This window comes from Pituophis catenifer, unplaced genomic scaffold, assembly GCF_029215685.1.
Source record: "Pituophis catenifer annectens isolate HBS135680 unplaced genomic scaffold, rPitCat1.0.hap2 SCAF_17, whole genome shotgun sequence".
In the NCBI taxonomy this organism is placed as follows: Eukaryota; Metazoa; Chordata; class Lepidosauria; order Squamata; family Colubridae; genus Pituophis; species Pituophis catenifer.
The window spans coordinates 1,148,610-1,170,951 of NW_027256897.1; the positions used below are offsets into that span (position 1 = coordinate 1,148,610).

The window sequence follows — 22,342 nt, forward strand, 5'->3', positions numbered from 1 at the left end:
CTACACTGATTCATGCTCAATTGCTCCAGCAACTGACGTCCTTTTGCCCAGCAAAATGCCTGCCTGTTTGCAAAAATGCCCCAAGTTTTCTCTAGCCATGCCTGAGCTGTCCAAGAGACGTTCTGCTGAGGGAGGGGGCCCAGCTAGACATGGGGGTCCATCTGCAGATAGGAGCCAGGCCTGTCAGGGAAAGAAAGGGCACTGCAGGAGAAGGAAAATTCCTTTTTGATGTACTCACCGCTTGCTCTTTCCTTGCATTGGCTGGTATTTTTAAATGCAGCCCAGAAGTAGAGGAAAGGTGAAAATGGGCCTGGTGGGCTTGTGAGGGAAAATTGACCCCCCCATAAAACACTGCAAAGATCAAATATCCTCCCCCCTACTCTTCCCCCCCCCCAGCGTTGTCAATCAGGGGCAGCCCTGACGGAGAAACACTAAAAATACTAGCAGCAATTAGACGATGGGCACAAACGAGCAAGCATCTGACATACACCCTGCAAGGAAGTTACTGTTCAGATTATGTCGCTTTCCTTCCAGAAAGGCTGACAAAACACGCAGGGATGAAAACAAAATTGCAAGTAGAAAAACACACAACAGAACAACAAAACTATTCAAAAGAAACAAAACAGATCGAACAAAAGCAAATGTAATTTGGGAGTGCGTTCCTTTAGGTACAGTACGCACCCCTGTGAAATTCTTATGTATGAATGCATTCGTTTCAGTGGTGGGTTTCCAATTTTTTTTTACTACCGGTTCTGTGGGTGTGGCTTGGTGGGCGTGGCAGGGGAAAGATACGGTAAAATCTCCATTCCCATCCCACTCCAGGGGAAGGATACTGCAAAATCCCCATTCCCTCCCGATCAGCTGGGACTCGGGAAGCAGAGAATAGATGGGTCCAGAATGAATTTTTACTACCGGTTCTCCGAAACTACTCAAAATTTCCGCTACCGGTTCTCCAGAACCGGCCAGAAACCCACCTCTGATTCGTTTACTGGGCAGTGATCATAATAAAAATTATTTATTCATCTATCTTTATCTTATTCATCTCCCTGTTAACTTTGTCTCCGGGGTAGGGGGTGGGTAAGGGGCCCCGTTTGAAAGCTAAAATTTTCACTTCTTCAGTTGGGCTTTTCCAGCAATGAGGCTCAACCACGAAGCTTAAGGAGGCTTACCTTAGCTGACCTTGCCGGTCCAGGAAATCCTGTTTGGGCAGCACCAAGCCAGGACTGGAATGAATGACCACGGGCAGCCGATACTCCAGATACGCTGTTTTCAGCCACCAGTCTGAAAGCTCGGTTGAGAAGGGAGAGCATGCAATGAGCTGCAGCACCAACGTATTGATAGAGTATTTGTAGCTCAGGGGTCCTTGGGGAGCCTCTGAGCTTGGTGGTTTCCTTGTGGACGTTTCATTACCAAACTAGGGAACATCCTCAGTGCCAGGGAGTGGAGAGAGGAGGAGGAGGAGGTCAACTGTGGGATCCTTGGTGCTCTCTGAGCTGGGTGGTGTTCCTACCCCTCCCCCCTCCCCTGGTGCTCGGGGTCCCACCTACCCAATTCTCGTTCTTCCGGGCTCTTCTCTCCAGCCCTTTCTGCAAGCGGTCTCCGACGCCGCCCGGTTTCCGAAAATCTTGCACCAAATTTTTGGTGTGGCTCAATTCCTCGTCGCTAATGATGGGCTCCAGCATTAACAGGTAACGATCCAAAGTTTGCTGCAGCGGGGGAACCGGCAGAGCGGGCAGCCCTTCCTGGTGGGCCAGGTAGCGACCTCGTAACTTCCGTAAGACCACCGGCTTCAACCAGCTGGATGGCTTCGCCTGTCAACACACAACAGCACAACGGTGAGTGTTCCTTCGCCAGTCACTCCTACGAAACCTGGACGCGTGAACGAGCAGCTCTCTCTTTTCATTTGCTTTTTAAACAAGACTCCTTTGCATGGAGAAAGCTAGAAATAAGGGAACGGGATTCAAACTTTGCCCCAACCTTGTTTCCTTGTAGAAATCTAGCAGTTTTTACCAGCTGCCAAACGAAAATGCCATCATCTGGAAAAAGAATTAAACTGGGCTTTCCCCCCCCATTCAAAGCAGGAGAGGTAATTTATTTAATTTATTTATTTTAAATTATTCATTTATTTGCATGTATTAAGTCATTCAATTCCAGAGGAATGTTTTTCTCCTGCTTTGGAGAGGAAGTATTTGATGTTAACGGTCTGTGGACTTTTTGCTGAAAGAAGGGGAAAAAATTATGGGGATTGAGAAGGAAGGAAGGAAGGAAGGAAGGAAGGAAGGAAGGAAGGAAGGAAGGAAGGAAGGAAGGAAGGAAGGAAGACTTCAGCTACCACAAGTCTCCTGGCTGGAAGTTGAAGTCCACACACCTTAAAACTTGTCAAGGGTCAAGAACACTGCTATAACCAATGAACTTTCAAGTTTCATAGGGAGGGAGGGAAGGAAGGAAAGAAAGAAAGAAAGAAAGAAAGAAAGAGAAAGAAAGGAGAAAGACATACAGATGGAAAGAAAGAGAAAGAAAAAAGAAAGACAGAAAGAAAAATCAGAAAGAGAAAGAAAGAAAGAAAAGTATGGAAGATAGAAATCTATATATATATATTTATTTGTGGTCTGATTGCTTTCTGCTTTCTGCTTTCTCATTTTATTTTATTTTTCCTTGTCTCTTCATTTCTCAAGTTACGGTTTGCTTTGTCCCTTGAATACACCGAACCTTTCTTTAACATATAAAATCCACGCTCAGCAGTTAAAGGCAAAAAAGGTGAAGCTGGTCAGCATTTTTAGAAAAACACAAGAATTCAGAAACAACAGGACTGTTTTGGTGCTAAGGTCCTTCCTCCGGTATTCCACATTTCCAGCAAGCACGTGATATGTGAAGGCTTGGGCGTCACGCCCTGAGCGGCATGAGGGCTGAGGGAGACCTTGCCAGCTTCTAATTTGGATTTCGAAATGTGGCTCGCTCAACTTCCAAAATAAAAACGGCCTGAACAGAAAAACAGAGTTGGAAGGGACCTTGGAGGTCTTCTAGTCCAACCCCCTGCTTGAGCAGGAGACCCTATACCAGTGACGGCTAACCTTTTTGCCATCGCGTGCCAAAAGCGGAGGTCGCATGCGTGCCCACACCCATCATTCAAGCCCCTTCACACCCCACCCCCACACATGCGCGCGTGACCCCCCCCTGCACTCCCCCCACTTTTGGCATCTGACGGCAAAAAGGTTACTGGTGTGCCTGGTAGGCCCGTTTTTCGCCCTCCCCAGGCTCCAGAAGCTTTCTTGGCGCCTGGGGAGGGTGAAAACAGCCTCTCCCACCCCCCAGAGGCCGGAAACAGCCTGTTTCCCGACATACGGTGGGCCTGGAAGGCCGAAAATCAGCTGGCTGGCGCATACATGCGTGCTGGAGCTGAGCTAGGGCAACATTCACAGATGCCCACAGATATGGCTCCGTGTGCCACCTGTGGCACACATGCCATAGGTTCGCCATCACGTTCTATACCGTTTCGGACAAATGGCTGTCCAGTCTCTTCTTGAAAACTTCCAGTGTTGGAGCATTTGCAACTTCTGGTGGCAAGTTGTTCCACTGGTTAATTGTTCTAACTGTCAGGAAATTCCTCCTTAGTTCTAAGTTGCTTCTCTTCTTGTTGAGTTTCCATCTGTTGCTTCTTGTCCTGCCCTCAGGTGCTTTGGAGAATAGCTTTGTCCCCCTCTTCTTTGTGGAAGCTCCTTAACAACTGGGAAAGGCCAACACTGTTTTTTTCTCGCCACGTACCTGACCGTCCCCCCCCCAAATAATCCCCTAACAAAATCAGCAAAACTTTTAAAGGATTTCTTGAGTAACAGTAATCCGGGTCGGAGGCTTAACTTTTTAATTCAGGCTAATCATTTACTTTGGTAAGAGATCAGCCAAAGAGTGCAAAATCTCAATTAAAAAATAGGTACGGATGATTTATTTTTAATACCCTCCCCAACGAGGTCACGGTGTAAAATCCCAAACGAAATTAACAAGCAAAATTAAAAGCCACAGAAAAGCAATGCAATCAATATCCCCCGGGATTTATTTATAGAGGCGCTAAAAATACATTTATTCAGCTGCAATAACCCTAATAAAACTGATGCTCCTGCTTTTAAAATCAGATAGTCCTTGACTTATGACCAAGCGACGGTTTTTAGTCACAACAGTGCTAACAAAAGCGACTTGCGACCAGTCCTCGCATTTACGACCATTGCAACATCTCCTCATTGCAAGTGCTTGGCCACCGGCATGTATGCACAACAGTTGCAGTATCTTGGGATCACGGCCTTTTGCGACCATCCCAGCCAATTTCCGACACGCAAAGTCAATGAGGGAAGCTGGATTCGTTTAACAACCGCTGAAAAAAAGTTTGTAAAATTGCACAACTCACTTAAAAACTATAACACTTGGCAATGAAAGCTTCCAACCCAATTGAGGTCATAAATCAAGGACTAACTGTAGCAATAAGGTTGTGGGCAGCCTTGTTGTATAATTTGATTAATCACACAAACACGCAAACACACAAAAACCTTCCCAGGTATCTGAGAAAGCAAATTACGTAACATACGGGCTCAAAACCAGAAATTTGGTGGCCTCATTTTTCAAGTAACAAAGGCCAAGCATCTTGTATTCCACTTTATTATGATTTATTGGTTATTTATTAAATGTTTGTGCCACTCATCTCTCCTGCAAGTTGAAGATGGGCGGCTTACGGATGATGCAAAATGGCAAACAGAAAAAGAGTAAGGCAATTAAAACTAGACAGATTATGAACAGATTCATTTCAACGGATTAAAAACGATCCCATTTTTAAACCCCAGCTAGCCACTCTGTGCAACCGTTCGAAGCGAGCTGCAACCTCATAAAATTTCTCTCTCGGTTGAATAAGATCGTGGAGGGGAAAAAAAAAAATCTTGATTTTATTACTATTTTTTTGCTACCGCAAACCCAACCAGTTTAAGGTGCATTTTTTAAAAGCAGGGTGCAACCCGTTTCTATTTGCCAACCTGGTGCAGTAAACAACTTTTGTCGTTTTTTTCCCCCGGCAGTTTCCAAGCGATTTTTAAAACGGCAGGAGGAGAAACATTTAGCCTGCCGGCGTGGGAATTCTCTGCTGTTTAATTTTTTTAAAAATTTTTTGCACTAGCTATCTTTTACCAACTTGCTCTACGGTTTCCTTGTCTGCCGGTGCATGAAATCATTCCCTTTGAAGGAAAGAGCCTAGAGTTAGAAGGGCCCCCTTGCGGTCCTCCAGTCTGACCCCGGCACAGGACAGGCACCCCAGTGAAACCAACAGTTGCCAGTTGGCTGCCCGTCTCCCAAAATCACCATCTCAGGGCTTCGACGCCCAACAGCTCTTACCATTGGCAGTTGGCATCGACCGGAGTCACCTTGCATGGCAATAAAGATTCCTGAAACTAAATCTGAACACGGAAAGAGAGTTTCTTCAGGAACCAGGAACCCCCCGTTTCAAGATCCTCCTTAATCACACCCCAGCTTAATTCAGGCTAAACCACTTAGCGCTCCGTGCTTCTCCAAAGTCTAATTAATAAAATTACTATGACCAAAGGTTTCCTGGAGCCCAGCCCGGCCAATAAGGATTGTGCAAGTCCAACAACTTTAAACAAACATGAACTGTAGAAGGTTTAGTCGCAAGTGAAGGACTGTTCTCTTCAGTGACGACCGTTCCAAGTTACAACGGCACTGGAAAAAGTGACTGATGGCTGTTTTTTCACATTTCACGACTGTTGCAGCAACAAAATTCAGACGTTTGGCAACTGACTTGTATTTATGACAGCAGCACTGTCCCGGGGTCACGTGTTTTCCTTTTGCGACCTTCTGACTGGCAAAGGGGAAGCCCAGATTCACTTAACAACCGTGTGACTAACTTCACGCCTGCAGCGATTCATTTAACAACTGTGGCAAGACAGGTCGTAAAATGGGGCAAAACTTGCTTAACAAATGTCTCGCTTAGGAATTTTGGGCTCCATGGTGGTCATAAGTGGAGGATTGCCTCTAATCGAACTCTTGCAGTTGGCAAGGGGAGGTCTTTATGGTCGGGGGGGTCTAACCCGTGCTTTCAAATTTTGCATTACAAGCACTGCATTACCTAAGTCCTCGAATTATGACCGTCCGTTTAGTGACCTTTCAAACTTTGGGCGATGAAAAACTTGACTTCCAGCTTGTCCTTGTACTACTCACGAGCATCGCAACGTCCCTGCGGTCACTTGATTGAAATTCAAGCCCTGGGCAACTGACATGTACTTATGACAGTTTTTCCTATCCCGAGGTCATGTGGTCAACATTTACGACTTTCCCAGCCACCTCCTGACAAGCAATGTCAATGGAGTGAAGCAGGATTCGCTGAATGATCACGGAAAGAGATTTGTCGTGGCTGTGCGACGCCTTGGTTCATGACCGCACTGCTTAACGGCGAACGTCACGGCCCCTTTTGGCGTAAATAGAGGACTTAACATCTCTGCAAGACATCGATTACATTGGCGCTAATAAAGTTATCCTAATTATTAGTACCGTAACCGTCTCGGTTCTCTGCAAGAAGGAAGCTAATTGGCTCCACCTTCATACTTTATTTATTTAATAAAACAGCTAATTATTAAAAGGAAGAAACGAAGGTCAGCCAGTGCAAACTTAAGAGAGCATGAAACCAAATATGAGCCAGTTGCCCAAAAAAATCTCAATTTTGGTGACAGGACCCTGGCAATAATGCAACATGTGAAAGTCACTTTTTTCAACGCCGTCGTCATCTCGAAACGGTCATTAAACCAACTACCGTAAGTCAGGGACTCCCTGCATCGGCTCCCCTGTTTGTTTCGGTTGTGATTTCTTTTTTGTTATTTTCTTGCCAAATTGAAAAAAAAAAGGCAACTATTTGTTTGCCCCCTTCTGTTTCTTATTCCTGGATTCCCAACTGGAACCACAACAAAAACAAACCAAAAATGAGATTTTGTTTCCTCCTCTTTTTTTTTTTTTTTAAAGCGGGGTGGAATGACAAGCGTCCTCCTTCTTGAATGGACAAAAGCCAAGATTTGATGCGTGTCCTTTTGGCAAATATTCTTCTCCCACCCAAAGCCTCTCTTGTCCTCCCCTATAAAAAAACCCCAGGATCCAAAAGGATCCGGCTGCATTGCAATCCCCAAGACAGAGAGAAACAGTCGGGGGCCAAGCAGGAAAAAACACAACAGCGCAACTACACACTTCACCCCCTCCTTTTGCGCAAAAGCGAAAGTCAGCCCAGGCAAATCGGTTTGCAAAAGGGAGGAAAGGAGGCGGAGGGGGGCCTCTCCAACCCGGCCCGCCCGCCCGCGCAACAGCAACAAGGGTCTCCTGGATGGCCAAGCCTTCTGGATCTCCAAGCGGGCGCCCGCGCAGCCTTTGCAAAAAAAGGGCTTACCATGTTCCTGGCTAGCAAGGCGAGCATTGCGCCGGTGAAGGAGCTGGGGGGGCCTTTTGCAAAACCCGCGCAACGCCCTGCCCACCGAGCAAAGTCCGCAAGGGCAGCCGCGCTCCGGTGCAACCTGGAGCCTCGGCCCCGCCCGCCCCTGCTTTTTTTGGGGGAGGGAGGGAGGGAGGGGGGGAGGCGGAGTCCCAGACTCAGCCATCTTTGGCCCGGGCATCTTGCCCCCCCCTCCCTCGCCATGCTTGGAAAGGGCAAGATCCCCCCCTCCCACACGCCTCCCCCTCAATGCAAAGGGATTTTGGATGCAAGCAAGTTTTTAGGGCGCGGATGGGAGACCACCAGGAGATCAAAGGAAGGGAGAGTGGTGCTTCGCAGTCTGGGTTCTAAAAGTGTTAAAAGCGCCGCAAATTAGGAGTAAAGGAAGTGGGGGAGTTTGGGACCAAATGTGGTTACTATTCCTCTTTTACATTTGTTCCCCTTTCCTCTTTTTTTTATTCTTTTATTCCTTTTTTCTTTTTCTTCTTTCATTCTTTACCTTTTTCTTCTTTTCCTTTCTTCCTTTCCTGTTTCATTCTTTGCTTTTCCCCTCTTTTATCCGTTCATTGTTTCCCTTTTTTTTCCTTTTCCTTTTATTCTGTCATCCTTTTCCCCTTTCTCCTTTTCTGTTTTGCTTTTCCTCTTTTATTCTTTTCCCCCTTTTCCTCTTTTCCTTCTTATTCCATCCTTCTTTTTCTTTTATACTTTTCCTCTTTTATTCTTCCCCCCCTTTTCCTCTTGTGTTCTTTTATTTTTTTCCCTCTTTTTTCCCTCTTCCATATTCCTTTCCCCCCCTCTATTTTTCTTCTTGCTGTTTTTGCCTTGTGGTCTGTTTCCTCTTTTTCTTCCCATGCACAAACAACAATAAGGGACAGCGCAGCAGAGACCTCGCTGTTTTTCAGCTTTATTGTGCAACACATATTTTGGTGTAATTGGCAGCTCTTTGTATATGCTCTACTGTACGATATTTAGCTTTGGATGCAAAAAACTAAACCTGTGTTATGCTTATTAATGCTGTCATTGCAAATCATAGTTAATGCCAGTGTAAATCTTTTTTGTCCTTTTTAAATTAGGTAAACATTAGACTGTTACATCATCTCTAATCAATACCGTACAGATACCACCGAAACAAAACAACATAATGCATTATAATACTAAAGTGTTATAATACTCTTAATTAATCAAATTTTAAAAAGAGAGGGCAGGAATCAGGAAACCATTTGGTTTACAAAGTGGCACTTGGTTGCCAAAGAATCTGGGTGGGTCTCTAGGAAACAATTAAGAAAACAAACCGAGTTTGCATAACATGCTAAATCATCACTAACTAACACACTGGTTATTATCAACCTTGGCAATTTTAAAATGGGTGGACCTCAACTCCCAGAATTCCCTAGCAAGCCTCCTGGAAATCCACCCATCCTAAAGCATGCTGGCTGGAGAATTCTGGGAGTTGAAGTCCAATCCATCCTAAATCATGCTGGTTGAGGAATTTTGGGGGAGGATGAAGTCCACCCGTCTTAAAAGTTGCCAGCTTGAGAAACACTTGTTCCGACTGTAAAACAAGGAGGGAGAACGAGGGTGGACGCCGAAGATGTACACATGGTTAAAGAGTTGAACATTCAGGGATGTGGATTATGGGTAAAAATCTTTGGGGGTTGGGGGCGGGATGGTTGTAAGCCCAAAAGACAAACAGGACCTTGGATGAAAGCTGGCAAGGAAGGCAGCTCTCTTGTGGGTCAAAGATAAAAAGTGACTTGAGTGATTGTCTACGTCGCAGGTTGCCAAAGTCAACACAGTTGAAAGAATCGATATGACTCATTCATTAACCAAAGCTGGGAACAACCACAGAGCATCAAGAGTTTAATGATGGAATTAAGACAAACCCTGGGCATTTTTTTCCCCCTGCAAAGCAGATGTAGATTGTCTTTGGATCTTAACAAAGGGCGGTTTATGCATTTTAAGCATGGTGCCTAAAGGAACTCTGAATACTTTGCCAGTTTGGTGTTTTTCCACCTTGGCGACTTTATACAAACTGGGCATTTGCTAAGTGCCCCAGTCTTCCTGTTTGGGCACCGTATGGAGTAAAGGAATAGGAGCAAATCAAAATTCACAAAAGAATAGTATTTTTTAAACATTTATTTCAGTAAATATTTATCTTGGGATTACAGCAGATAGACATGGTGACAATATATTTTTAAAAAAATGTGTGGTGAAAAAGCCAAATCTAAGCCTAAATCCATTAAAAAAGAAATTGTTTGTTTTGTTTATTCAATTTCTGTAGCCGCCCATCCTGACTAAAGACTGGGTGGCTTGCAAATTAAACACTCATACAATAAATGCAATGCAAAGTAAATAGAATAGTATAGCATAGTATAATATTATGCTATGGTGCGATTAATGTATTATGTAGAATTAGAATAAGAATAGTATACAGTAGGGTAATAGTAGAGTAATAGTATAGTATAGTTTCATACTATGTTATGCTTTAGAACAGAATAGAATAAGAATAGAATAGAATAAGAATAGAAAGACAAAAGTCAATGCAGAAAGTTGTAAAATTGTTACAATTGTTGTTAGTATTGTATTTTAACATCTGAGGTACGTGTGTTTTTGTTTTTTGTTTTTGTCTCTTGATTTCTTTTGCTATTGTGTGTTTGGTTTTAAAATGTAAAATACTCAATAAAAATTATTTTTTAAAAAAGAATAGAATAGAATAGAATAGAATAGAATAGAATAGAATAGAATAGAATAGAATAGAATAGAATAGAATAGAATTCTTTATTGGCCAAGTGTGATTGGACACACAAGGAATTTGTCTTTGGTGCATAAGCTCCCAGTGTACATAAAAGAAAAGATACATTTCATTTAATGTAATGCGTTGTAATGTATTGCAATGTATTGTAATATAATGTAAAATAAATACGATATGATATGTAACATATATATGTATGTATATATATATATATATCTATTTTATATATATATACACACACACTGTACACCCTATACTAACAATACAATATTAGTATAATAATATAATATAAAGTTGGGCTTCGCTCTGCCTTGAGTGTGTGTGTGTATGTATATATACATATTTATATATATATATAAAATTATGATAAAATTATCAGCATCATTGGAGCGCCCTCTAGAGGCCGAACCCCTGTAGCATCTCAGCTTTCCCACCGTCCGAGCCAGGCGCACGCTGGGACTTCAATGCGCGCGCGCGCGACGCAAGTAGTAACGGTTGCCCGTCGGCCTCCTGGAAGGCTTCGTTGCCCTTCCAAGTCGGCGTGTCCCTTGACAAACATGGCCGCTCCGGCTTCCCCTTCGCGCTTTCCTATTCGCCGCCGGCGGCTTTGCCCCTTTCCAAGATGGTGGGCCGGCGGTTCCTCAGGGCCGTCAGGTGGTGAGGGCTGAAAGGCGACGGCGACGGTTCCTCCTCAGTCCCGAGAAGATGGCCGAGAGCGAGCGACAGCCGGGTAAGGGCCAGTCAGCCTCGAAATGAAACCTTTCCCCCCTTCCCCAGCGGGGCAGGACAGGAGAAAGGGAACGGCCTACTTTGCAGGGTCGTCGTAACCCCCTCGGGCCGGGGCCGTCTTTTGCTCCTCTGAGGGAGGAAACAAAACACCCCCGTGTGAGAAAATGAGGGGGGGGTCTTTTCTCAGGGGCCCCTTGTGTGGGGAGGGGGCGAGGCTCCATCCCATAATAACAAGGCTGGGGGATGATGGTTGCTGGCACAGTCAGCCAGAGGTTCAGACGGGATTTGGCTTTTTTATCTCGGGTGGAATTTCTTGTTGGAGGGGGTTCATATAGGCAGGCCTCGATTTACGACCACAATTGAACGCAGCATTTTTTTATCTATCTCTACATTCTCTCTCTCCATTATCTATCTATCTATCTATCTCTATCTATCTATCTATCTATCTATCTATCTACCATCCATATCTATCTATCTATCTATCTATCTATCTATCTATCTACCATCCATATCTATCTATATCTATCTATCTACAGTATCTATCTATATCTATTATCTATCTCTACATTCTCTCTCTCCATTATCTATCTATCTATCTATCTATCTATCTATCTATCTATCTATCTATCTATCTATCTACCATTTCTATCTATCTATCTATCTATCTATCTATCTATCTATATCTATCTATCTATCTATCTATCTATCTATCTACCATCCATATCTATCTATATCTATCTATCTACAGTATCTATCTATATCTATTATCTATCTCTACATTCTCTCTGTCCATTATCTATCTATCTATCTATCTATCTATCTATCTATCTATCTATCTATCTATCTATTTATCTATCTATCTCTATCTATCTATCTATCTCTATCTATCTATCTATCTATCTATCTATCTATCTATCTATCTACCATCCATATCTATCTATATCTATCTATCTACAGTATCTATCTCTACAGTATCTATCTATATCTATTATCTATCTCTACATTCTCTCTCTCCATTATCTATCTATCTATCTATCTATCTATCTATCTATCTATCTATCATTTTATTTATAGTTTGTTTCTTTCACATCCATAAGTGCTTAGTGAAGAATGTATTGTCTGGGTCGATATACTTTATAGACATACTAATAACAATAATAGTATTTAGATATACATAATCATAATCTTTCAACTTCTAACATTTGTGTAAACATGGTAATTATCATATATTCTATTATACAGCTCAGCCCAACATTTCCATTGCTAAGCGAAATATTGGTTAAGCGAATTTTGCCCTGTTTTACGACCTTTTCTTGCTACAGTTGCTAAGTGAACCACTGCAATTGCTATAAATCGGTAACACGGTTATTAAGTGAATCCGGCTCCCCCCCATTGACTTTGCTTGTCAGAAGGTCGTAAGAGAGGGATCACGTGACCCAGGGACACGACGACTGTCACGAATGTGAATCAGTGGCCAAGTGTGTGAATGTAAATCACGTGACCGTGGGGATGCTGCAGTGGTTATAAGTGTGAAAAATGGTCCTAAGTCATTTTTTTCAATGTCGCTGTAACTAGTTTGAACGGTCATTAAATGAACTGTTGTAAGTCGAGCACTGCCTGTAAGCTGTTCCAAGCAAAGCTGCCTTTTGCAATTAACTGATAGGGATTGTTGTCAATGCTGATAGTATTCAAATGTTCAAATAATATATTATTACGGTTCGTTGCACAGTCACCCAGATGTTCAGATCTACCATTTTATTCACTAAGCAACTGACATAGATAGATGTGACTCTTCGGTGGTGTTACAGTTATAAAGATATCAGCTGTTCCAATTGCCTTTTGCAATTGACCGATGGTGAATTTGTCAATGCTGATACTGTTCAAATGTTCAGGTAATTTTTGCGGCCCATTGCACAGTTTGCTAGATGTTCAGACTGGATTTGGCATTTTTGTCCACCTATCCGAGACCTTCCCAAGGACCTGGGATGGGCAGAGGTAGCTGTTTGATGGAGTTACAAATATCATTGCAGGATGTAAGCCGTTGCTGATAGAGCTGCCTTTTGCAATTGACTGTTGGTTGAATTTGCCAATGACGATGGTGTTCAAATAATAAATTATGGTTCATCATACAGCCAGTTCAGTTCAGACTAGATTTGGCATTTTTGTCCACCTATGGAATCATAGACAGATGTCGTTTGATGGCGTTAAGTTGCAGGATGTAGGCTGTTCTACATCAAAATGCCTTTTGCAGTTGACCGATGTGGATTTGGTCAAAGCTGTTGGTATTCAAGTGATGCTCCAGATGTTTTGGGAATTGCCCCAAAGAGGCTTATTCTTTGCTTTCTTTTGCCACAGTCCTCCTATTTCTATTTGAGGGCCTTTGTATTTTCCAGTTCTTTCTGTATCCAGATACTGGAGATTGGACAACCATTTGTCTGAAATGGTTTAGGGCAGTGATGGCGAACCTTTTTGGCACCTAGTGCCCAAACCGGAACCCGTGTGCATGCATGTGGCATGCCAGAGCACCGGAAACCCAAAGACCAGCTGGCCGATGCGCATGTGCATGCCGATAACCAGAAGAGCAGCTGGCGATACCGTGTGTGACCGCAGAGAGGGCTCTGTCTTCCACCTCTGGCACACGTGCCACCGGTTCGCCATCACGGGTTTAGGGTTTCCTGCCTGGATTAGAAGGCCTCCAAAGTCCCTTCCACGTCTCTTGTTCTGCATGCCTAGGCCAGGAAGCCAGTTGGAATCCTGCTGCCACTCCAGCTAATCATTGTGCATTTTTCAACACAACTCTGCGGCTCCAATCTCAGGAACACTAGCGTAGGCTCCCTTTTGAAATCTGCCAAATTTCTACGCCGCTTTTTGGAAGCGTGTGGTTTTGAAAGAGGGCTCTCCAAACCAAGAGCACTCCTTTACATAAGTGATGCCTCTCTGGGGGTTTGCAAAAACTGGGGGGGTTTGCAGGGATTTAATTTCGTTTTTCTCTCTTCTCCTTGTTAAGAAACCTAAAACAGTTCCTCAGTGAAATGCAGCCCTTATTTTAAAATGTTCACTTGACTTCGTCTGGACCCACACGGTTCCCTCTGGCTGCCTGCAGATCTAATCATCGGAACAGTTCAAAAGCAGGGTTCCTGAGGATTTTAACTCCCGGGTGATAACACTTAATCTCCTGCATTTATTGCATTTGGACTCTACTTCCCTTGCATCTCACTTAGGCAATCAGTCCGACTGAGAGGCGGATTTAAAAACCTTCTGAAGAGATTTTCCTCCCCTGAAGGAAGCTGAAACTCTCCAAGATCTGTTGTGATTTGATCTGCTTTTTCCTCTTCCAGAAGCCTCGGAGGAGACCCAGCCTCCTCCTCCGTCCCAAACGTTCATGATCCCCAGGAAGGAAATCAACATGGTTCCTGACATGGCAAAATGGAAGCGGTCTCAGGTAGGGGCGAAAAGCTTTGCTTGGCATTATTTATTTGGCTCTGGCAGCAGATGCAGGGCCTGGCAGGAACCCCAAAGCCATTTTCCAGTCTTAAGAGAGCAATGATAACTGCGAAGGTTGTTCCCTGCATGTAGAAAGCTAACCTCTCAGGGAGAGGGTCCCTTGGAATACAGGTAGTCCTCGACATACAGCCACAAGGGAGCCCAAAATTTCTGTTGCTAAGCAAGACATTTGTTAAGTGAGTTTTGCCCCATTTTACAACCTTTCTCGCCTCAGTGGTTAAGTGAACCATTGCAGTTGTTAAGTTACTAAGGGAATCTGGCCTCTGCATTGACTTTGCTTGTCAGAAGGTTGCAAAAGGGGATCACGTGACACCCCCCCCAACCCAGGATGCTTCAACCGTCATAAATATGAGCCAATTGCCAAGCGTTTGAATTTTGATCATATGACCCTGGGGATGCTGAAACGGTCCTAAGTGTGAAAAATGATCCTAAGTCACTTTTTTCAGGGCTGTTTGGGGTAAAATCCAGCAGGTTCTGACAGGTTCTGGAGAACCGGTAGCGGAAATTTTGAGCAGTTCGGAGAACCAGCAAATACCACCTCTGGCTGGCCCCAGAGTGGGGTGGGAATGGGGATTTTGCAGTATCCTTCCCCCAGGAGTGGGGAGGGAATGGGGATTTTGCAGTATCCTTCCCCTGGAGTGGGGTAGTAATGGAGATTTCGCAGTATCCTTTCCCTGCCACTCCCACCAAGCCACACCCACAGAAGCGGTAGTAAAAAAATTTGAATTTCACCACTGGGGCCGTTGTAACTTCAAACGGTCACTAAATGAACTGTTGCAAGTCGAGAGGTCTACCTGTACTGCTGGTCCTTATACGGTGTGTTTTTAAACAGGCGTATGCTGACTACATGGGCTTCATTCTCACCTTGAACGAGGGAATCAAGGGAAAGAAGTTGACCTGCGAATATAAAGTCTCGGAGGTAGGCCTTCTTTTGGTCTCTCGTAGAATCCTAGGTGAGAGATACCACCCCAGTCAAATGGCCTCCCAGTCTCTTTTTGAAAATCTCCAGTCATGGAGCAGCCACAACCTAATGTCAAACAGGCTTCCGTTTCTTCCTTCCTTTCCTTGGAGAGAGAGAGAAAGGAGGAGAAGGAGAAAGAGAGAGGGATTTCCACCTCCCCTTCCTTCCCTTGCTTGAAAGAGAGACTTGGAAAACAGCAAGGATCTCAGCTGCAGGCAGACCGAGCGGCCGCATCAGCAGGCAAACCAATCTCGGCTGCTAATCCAACCACAGCAAAAATTGATTAAAGAGAGATCGGAGGCATCTGGGGTAGCCTGTTCCTGAGGGAGGCTGACGGCAGCCATACCCTTCCCGTACACTAACGACACCGAGGCAGCCGAGGCCTTTAGCGAAAGGGACTTTTGAACTGATTGAAACGGGAGACGGTTCGGAAACCGGTTGAGTTTGGGCTCTGAGCTTTGAACCAGGGTTAGGAACAGAGCTGTGGCTGCAGATGGAACCTCCGCCAGTTTTTATAAGGCTTAAGCCTTTCTCCCTGCTGCCTATCACTTCCTTGCCACGTTTCCCCATTAGTGGCCCGATGGTTTCCTTGACTTTTTTCTTGCTCTTACACGTTGAACAAAACTTTTTAAAATTATTTTTGACATTCGTTGCAAGTCTTAGTTCGGGCTGGTTCTGCTCAGTTGCGTTTTACTTCTGCTTTGCACGCTGCTGCGCTGGTTGAATTGCAGCCCCTCCCTCCCTCCCCGGCCTCCTTCCCACTCAGCTCATGCTTGAAGAGCTGGGAAAATTGGTGGGCTTGACAGTTTCCTGTCTGACACGGCAGAGTGAGTGATGGTCGAACTTTGGCCCAAGGGCCTGAAGGATTTCTCACGAAGGAAGCCGCCTCTGGCAAAGTCGAGGGAACCACTGTTGTCTTTGTCCTCTCTCCTCCCCCCCCCTCTCTTCCCCACCTTTCCATGCTGAGGATTTTTTTTCCCACAAGGGCTTCTGTACATTTGGAGGGGAAAGATCCGGTGAATTAATTGATCAAGCTCAAACAAGCCTAGGACTGCAGTATATAAAACGAAGAGAAAGAAAGAGGGGAGAAGGGAGAAGGGAGGATTGAGGAAGGAAGGAAAGTGACAGGGAAAAAAGGGGAGAAAGAGAGGAAAAGGAGGAAAGAGAAAGGAAGATGGAAAAAGAAAGGAAGGAAAGAAGGAAAGAAAGTGGGAAGGGGAGGGAGGGAGGAAAATGGGAAAGGGAAAAGAAAGGGATGGAAGGTAGATGAGGAGGGGAAAACATGGAGAAAGGGAAAAAGGAAAGGAAAGAATGGCAGGTGGGAGGAAGGAAGGAAAGAAGGAAGGAAGGAAGGCATCCTATCCTGACCTTGCAAACACAAATACTTGAGTTGCAGGCGATTGTCCTTCTTGCCCTCCTCCAAGACATCTTCCTTAAGTTTCATTTTCCTCCCCTGGCTGCAGATCAATGTTGAGCCTGCCTCCCATCCCCTGGGTTTTCCTCCATTCCCCCCTCCTCCCCCATTCAGATGGTCCAATGTTGCAGATGAGAATTTAGGCAGAATTTATTCTGCGGTCCTCTGCACACTTTCCAGGGCCTTAGCATCTTTTTTTTTTTCTTGTATCGTGGTGACCAGAATTGCACGCAGCATTCCCAGCGTGGCCTCTCTGGTGCTTTAATAAAGCGGTAAATCTGGCAGAACAGGGTGCGTGGTGTGGTGTGAATTCCGTTTCAAGGCTTGCTTACCGCCGGCTGATAGGACCACTGTACCTTCTTCCCAACAGCCCATCGAAAAGCTAGTCACGCTCCTCAACACGTTGGATCGGTGGATCGATGAGACGCCCCCCATGGATCAGCCTTCTCGCTTCGGGAACAAAGCTTTCCGGACGTGGTACGCAAAAGTGGACCAGGTAGGCTGGGAGGAAGGGCTGAAAGAGAGGGGGCGGAGGGTCTCATGGAGAGAGGGTCAGAAGTAAACCTGCTTTTGCCAAGTCAGCTTAGGCCGAAAAGAGTCCCAGAGTTGTAAAGGGCGTTAGAGGCCATTTGGCCTAACCCCTTGCTCAGGGGCTCAAGTGCAAAACAAGGGTATTTTTTAAAAAATCTGATTTATTGTTGCATGAGCTTATACCCCTGGATTTCCAGTCTCGTGGCCATCTTACATTCTCCTAGGTCAGGAGCCTCCAATCTTGGCAACTTTAAGACTTGTGGACTTCAACCCCCAGAATTCCTCAGCCAGCCACACAATCTCTTTCCCAGCCTCCATTTCCCAGAAGCCTTATCCACGGCCAAATGCCACCAGAGGCATGCTGGGGGCTGAAGTCCACACCTCTGTCGTTTCCTTTGGGTTGGCCGTTGTGAATAATAGCTGGATAAGGAGGGGGACGCGCTCAGCTTGTAGATTTATTCTTCGGCCTGGATTGCCATGATGGGGTCTCTAATTGCTCGATTATGGCTAAATCTTAGGGGGCAGAGTCCTTGGTGGCAACTGTCGTCCCCAAACAGCAAGCTGACGCCGTGCCCGAGGTGGCTGTGTACTTGAAAGAGTCCGTTGGCAATTCGACTCGCATCGACTATGGCACAGGTATCTGTTTATTGATTTAAAGCATTTATATAGCCGCTCATCTTCTAAACAACTCTGGTCGGCTCCCGGGGATGATGGGAGTGGGTGTCTGGCCCCCAGGGAGGACAGCCCTTCAGCATGGCAGATGGATTTGTGGGCGTGAGTAACAACTGGCTTTGGGGTCCTTGGTGCTCTCTGAACATGGTGGCTTTCTTGCAGACGTTTCAATACCCAACTAGGTAACATCATCAGTGCTAGAAGGGAGTGGGATTTGGGAGGAGAAGGAGGGCTTTGGTTGCCTTGCAGATGTTTCATTGCCAAGCATCATGATCCCTGTTGTCAAAAGTTGGGTTTCGTGTGTGCCAAAACTGCTAATGCAACCGAGCAACATACTTTAAAACAGCTGCTGCTGCTACTGCTGCTGCTGAGCCAAAGAAGGAACTTTTGGAAAGCCTAGTTGATCCTTTTTTTAAAAAAAAAATGCATGAAAAATTCAAGAGAACCCGCAGTAAAGCCGCAATCAGCCACCAGTCGGCACTGTCATCCTGGTTACCTCTAGCTCCAATTCCTGTTTCATTCCTGGTAGTTCAACACTGAACCTCAGTTTAGCTTGGAGGGAGCAGGAACCACATGAGATATTCACATGAATGCACGCACGCACGCACACCTACCCACCCACACAACTCACCTTTCCTTCTGCTGTGACTTTTTACATAGCTCTGGCCCAGCCTAGTTTTCCTGAATGTACAAGCAATTCATTTCCAGCCAGCCTGACCCACAAATGGGATTGTCATTTTGTGTGACATCACAGCAGAGAGAGCTAGACTGAGGTTTAACTGTGTTGTGTGAAGGCTTTTTTTTTTTTTTTTTGAGTTTTCTGGAAATGTTAAATAGAACCCTGGGTCCACAGACCGAGATTAGCTCCATGTATTGGCACACATGCAGAGGCTCCTTAAAATGTTTGGAATGACTGTTTGTTTTAACTTTTTGTTACTAGCTTTCAAAAGTACACAATTAAAATACAAAATTACAACCTGAAGGGGATGTAAAAATAGTTTAAAAAGTGACACATATACAAAAGGAACAAAACAAACATGCAAAAAAGTTACTTCTAGCCTTCTTCAATACGGACGCAGTTATATAATAAAATAGGATCCGGCTGGGGAATTCTGGGAGTTGAAATCCACCCATCTTAAGGTTGCCAGAATTGAGAAATACATGGGTCACTTTCATGCAGACAAGAGGACAGAATTCCTGGGGGAAAGTTTTATTTTATTTCTCAAAATAATGAGATTTGAAAGAGTTCCTCACCTGTACCTTTTGCAGCATCTGGAGGGCCTCTTCTTAAGCCTGGGCATCTTTTGTTTCTTATTTTTAACTATTCATTTCAACCTCACTTTTATTATTTTTACAAATCCCTCAAAGACGGTGGACATACCAAATGCTCCTTCCTCTTCCTCTTTTCTCCATAACCACAACCCTGTGAGGTGGATTCAGCTGAGAGAGAGGGACTGCCCCAAAAGTCAGACGGCCACCTTTCATGCCTAAGGCCGGACTAGAACTCACCGCCTCCTGGTTTTGTAGCCTTGACCTTAACCCCTAGACCAAACTCTTCTTCATCCTGAGCATCTCCCTTCTCCCCACAGGCCACGAAGCGGCCTTCGCTGCCTTCCTTTGCTGCCTCTGCAAAACCGGCGTCCTCCGGCTGGACGATCAGCTGGCCATCGTCTTCAAAGTGTTCAACAGGTAAAGTCCATGCCGCCAAAGTTGAGAACGCCACTTTGGAGCAAGTTCTCAGATAGCGGATATCATTTCATTTCCGAAAGCTTTTTTTAAAGGGATCTTGGAGGTCTTCTAGTCCAACCCCCAGGTTCTGCCCGTGTTATGGCATTGACTAAGATCCCAAATCCCCTCCCCAAATTCTCCCTCTGCTTCCTCTTCCGGTCATTCCATTATTGGTCCAAGATGGGAAGGGCTTTTCCCATTGAGTTCCTGTGGAGGTTTGTTTCAGGGAGTCAGTGGTCAGCTGCTATATAATCCTGACCCACCCAATTTTATTTGGTTTCAGGTACTTGGAAGTGATGCGGAAACTCCAGAAAACCTATCGGATGGAGCCAGCTGGCAGTCAAGGAGTCTGGGGTCTGGACGACTTTCAGTTCCTCCCCTTCATTTGGGGAAGCTCTCAATTGATTGGTAAGCAGGGATATTCTCTCTCTCTCTCTCTCGTTCTCTCTTTCTCTTTTTCTCTCTGTTTTTCTGTTTGTCTCTCTCTCTTTTTCTTTCCCTGTTTCTCTTCTCTTTCTGTCTCTCTTTTTCTCTTTGTCTCCGCTTCTCTCTTTTTCTTTTTCTTGCTCTTTAGGAAAAAATATTTTTATTGCTGCCATTTCTTTTAAAGGGGCTATAAAGGGTATTTATTTACTATCAGTCCCCACAGTTTTCTTGGCAAGATTTCAGAAGTGGTTTGTCATTGCCTGCCTCCTTGGGCTGAGAGAGAGGGGCTGGCTCAGGGGCCCCCCAGTTATGTGTAACTGTTAGGTAAACCTGGAAGTTTAGAAAACAGGATTGGGAAAGGAATGTGGACCGTGGACTCGAAAGAGTGGAAAGCAAAGGATTAATAAAAATTTAAACCCCAGGCCAAAATATCGACGGGATTTCTGCCTTCTGCAGTAGGCAGGTTCCCTCCATACCGGTAGTCCTTGACTTATAGCCACAATTGAGCCCAAAGTTTCCATCTCTAAGCATGACGGTTGCTAAGTGAGTTCGGCCCTGTTTTACAACCTTTCTCACCACGGTTGTTAAGTGTCGTCGTTAGTAACAGGGTTGTTAAGTGAATCTGGCTTCCCCAAGGACTTTGCTTGTCGGACGGTCGCTAAAGGGGATCACCGGACCCCAGGACACTGCAACCGTCATAAGTACACGCCAGTTGCCAAGCATCTGAATTTTCATAACGTGGCCGTGGGGATGCTGCAACAGTCCTAAGTGGAAAAAAGACACTTTTTTGCAGTGCCATTGTAACTTTGAACGGTCACTAAACAAACGGTTATAAGTCAAGGGTTACCTGTAAGAGAATACCTTTTTTTTTTTTTGTTCTGCTGTCAAGCCATTTCTCCGGCCCTGTTCAGAATTTTCTGCTCTTTGGGGTCCGTTTTGAAGAGCAGAGGGGCATTGCCAGGCTCCAGTAAATCTCCTCCAGGGCTGAACTTCCTCCAGCCACTCTGAAAAAAAATCCTGTTTTTAGATCACCCCAACCTGGAACCCCGGCACTTTGTGGATGAGAGGGTGGTGAACGAGCACCGTAAGGACTACATGTTCCTCGAATGCATCCGGTTCATCACAGAGGTGAGGCTGGGATTGCGCCTTTCCCTTCCGTTTCTTTGAGCTGAACTTTGGCGGAGCAGAGACAGGTAGCCCTTGAATCTAATACAATGAAATGAAATGAAATGAATCACGACTCCCCCTCCCCCCTGGAGCCCAAGATTTCCGTTGCTAAGCGAGTTAATGAAGTGAGTCTGGCCCCACTTTACGACCTTTCTTGGCACGGCTATTAAGCAAATCCCCCGCAGTTGTTAAGCTAGGTTGTTAAGTGAATCTGGCTTTGCTGGAAGGTCACAAAGGGGGATCACATGACCCTGCAACCGTCATAAGTACATGCCAGTTTCCAAGCCTCCGAATTTTGATCAGATGACGCAACAGTCGTATGTGTGAAAAACGGTCCTGGGTCACTTTTCAGTGCCGTGGTAACTTTGAACGGTCACTAAATGAATAGCCAAGGACTCTTTGTAGTTTTGTATTCTGGAAGGAAGCCCAATTTTTGCAGCCACTTGAAAGAAACCCGGCTTAAAGCCTCGGCTTGGAAAATTTGTGGGCTAGGCACCAATTGCAGCTCCACCTAGTGCTTTCTTGATTTTATGAAAAGGATTTGACTAAAAAAAGAACAACACCTCATTTCCTGTAAAAGCCCCACTTTTATTCCTAAAACCAGGCTTGGCCTTCTCTGTTTGGCCCAAGACTGCAGATACTCAACTTACAACCTCTCGTTTAGTGACCATTCAACGTTACGGCAGCACTGGAAATAGCGACTTATGACTGTTTTTCACACTTGTGATGGTTGCAACATCCCCACGGTCCCATGATCAAAATTCAGACACTTGGCAACTGGCTGGTACTTATGACGGTTGCCGCGTGCCAGGGTCACATGATCCCCTCTCGCGACCTTCAGATCAGATTTTCCCAGCACAATATTGGCCCCTAGTGGCAAAACGATAGAACTACAGCATCCACAACGTGGCCGAAGAGGAGTTTTGTTTTTCTGCTCCGAATCTCAGCCTAGGAAGGGGAGGAGGGGGAGGTCATGGTATGTGGGGATGACCTTTGGAG

General features: G+C 45.1%; 2 protein-coding genes across 5 annotated transcripts in view; one reads left to right on the forward strand and one right to left on the reverse strand.

The window, feature by feature from the left end:
* CRAT (carnitine O-acetyltransferase) overlaps positions 1-7,497 on the reverse strand; it is a 19,977-nt gene extending 12,480 nt beyond the window's left edge. The window contains exons 1-3 of one of the 2 annotated variants that reach the window (XM_070955781.1): positions 7,418-7,497; positions 1,548-1,811; positions 1,170-1,288 (exon numbers count right to left, since the gene is read on the reverse strand). In XM_070955781.1, coding sequence (XP_070811882.1) covers positions 1,170-1,288; positions 1,548-1,811; positions 7,418-7,444 — 410 coding nt within the window. In that variant the 5' untranslated portion in view covers positions 7,445-7,497. Of the gene's footprint in view, positions 1-1,169; positions 1,289-1,547; positions 1,812-5,367; positions 5,404-7,417 lie in introns of those variants that run through there. The other variant, XM_070955780.1, reaches the window with a different exon arrangement.
* Positions 6,763-22,342, forward strand: part of PTPA (protein phosphatase 2 phosphatase activator) — a 22,605-nt gene continuing 7,025 nt past the window's right edge. The window contains exons 1-8 of one of the 3 annotated variants that reach the window (XM_070955784.1): positions 6,763-6,797; positions 14,279-14,382; positions 15,277-15,363; positions 17,190-17,315; positions 17,869-17,986; positions 19,612-19,711; positions 20,034-20,158; positions 21,204-21,304. In XM_070955784.1, coding sequence (XP_070811885.1) covers positions 14,323-14,382; positions 15,277-15,363; positions 17,190-17,315; positions 17,869-17,986; positions 19,612-19,711; positions 20,034-20,158; positions 21,204-21,304 — 717 coding nt within the window. In that variant the 5' untranslated portion in view covers positions 6,763-6,797; positions 14,279-14,322. Of the gene's footprint in view, positions 6,798-7,228; positions 7,437-10,829; positions 10,942-14,278; positions 14,383-15,276; positions 15,364-17,189; positions 17,316-17,868; positions 17,987-19,611; positions 19,712-20,033; positions 20,159-21,203; positions 21,305-22,342 lie in introns of those variants that run through there. The other 2 variants (XM_070955783.1, XM_070955782.1) reach the window with 2 other exon arrangements.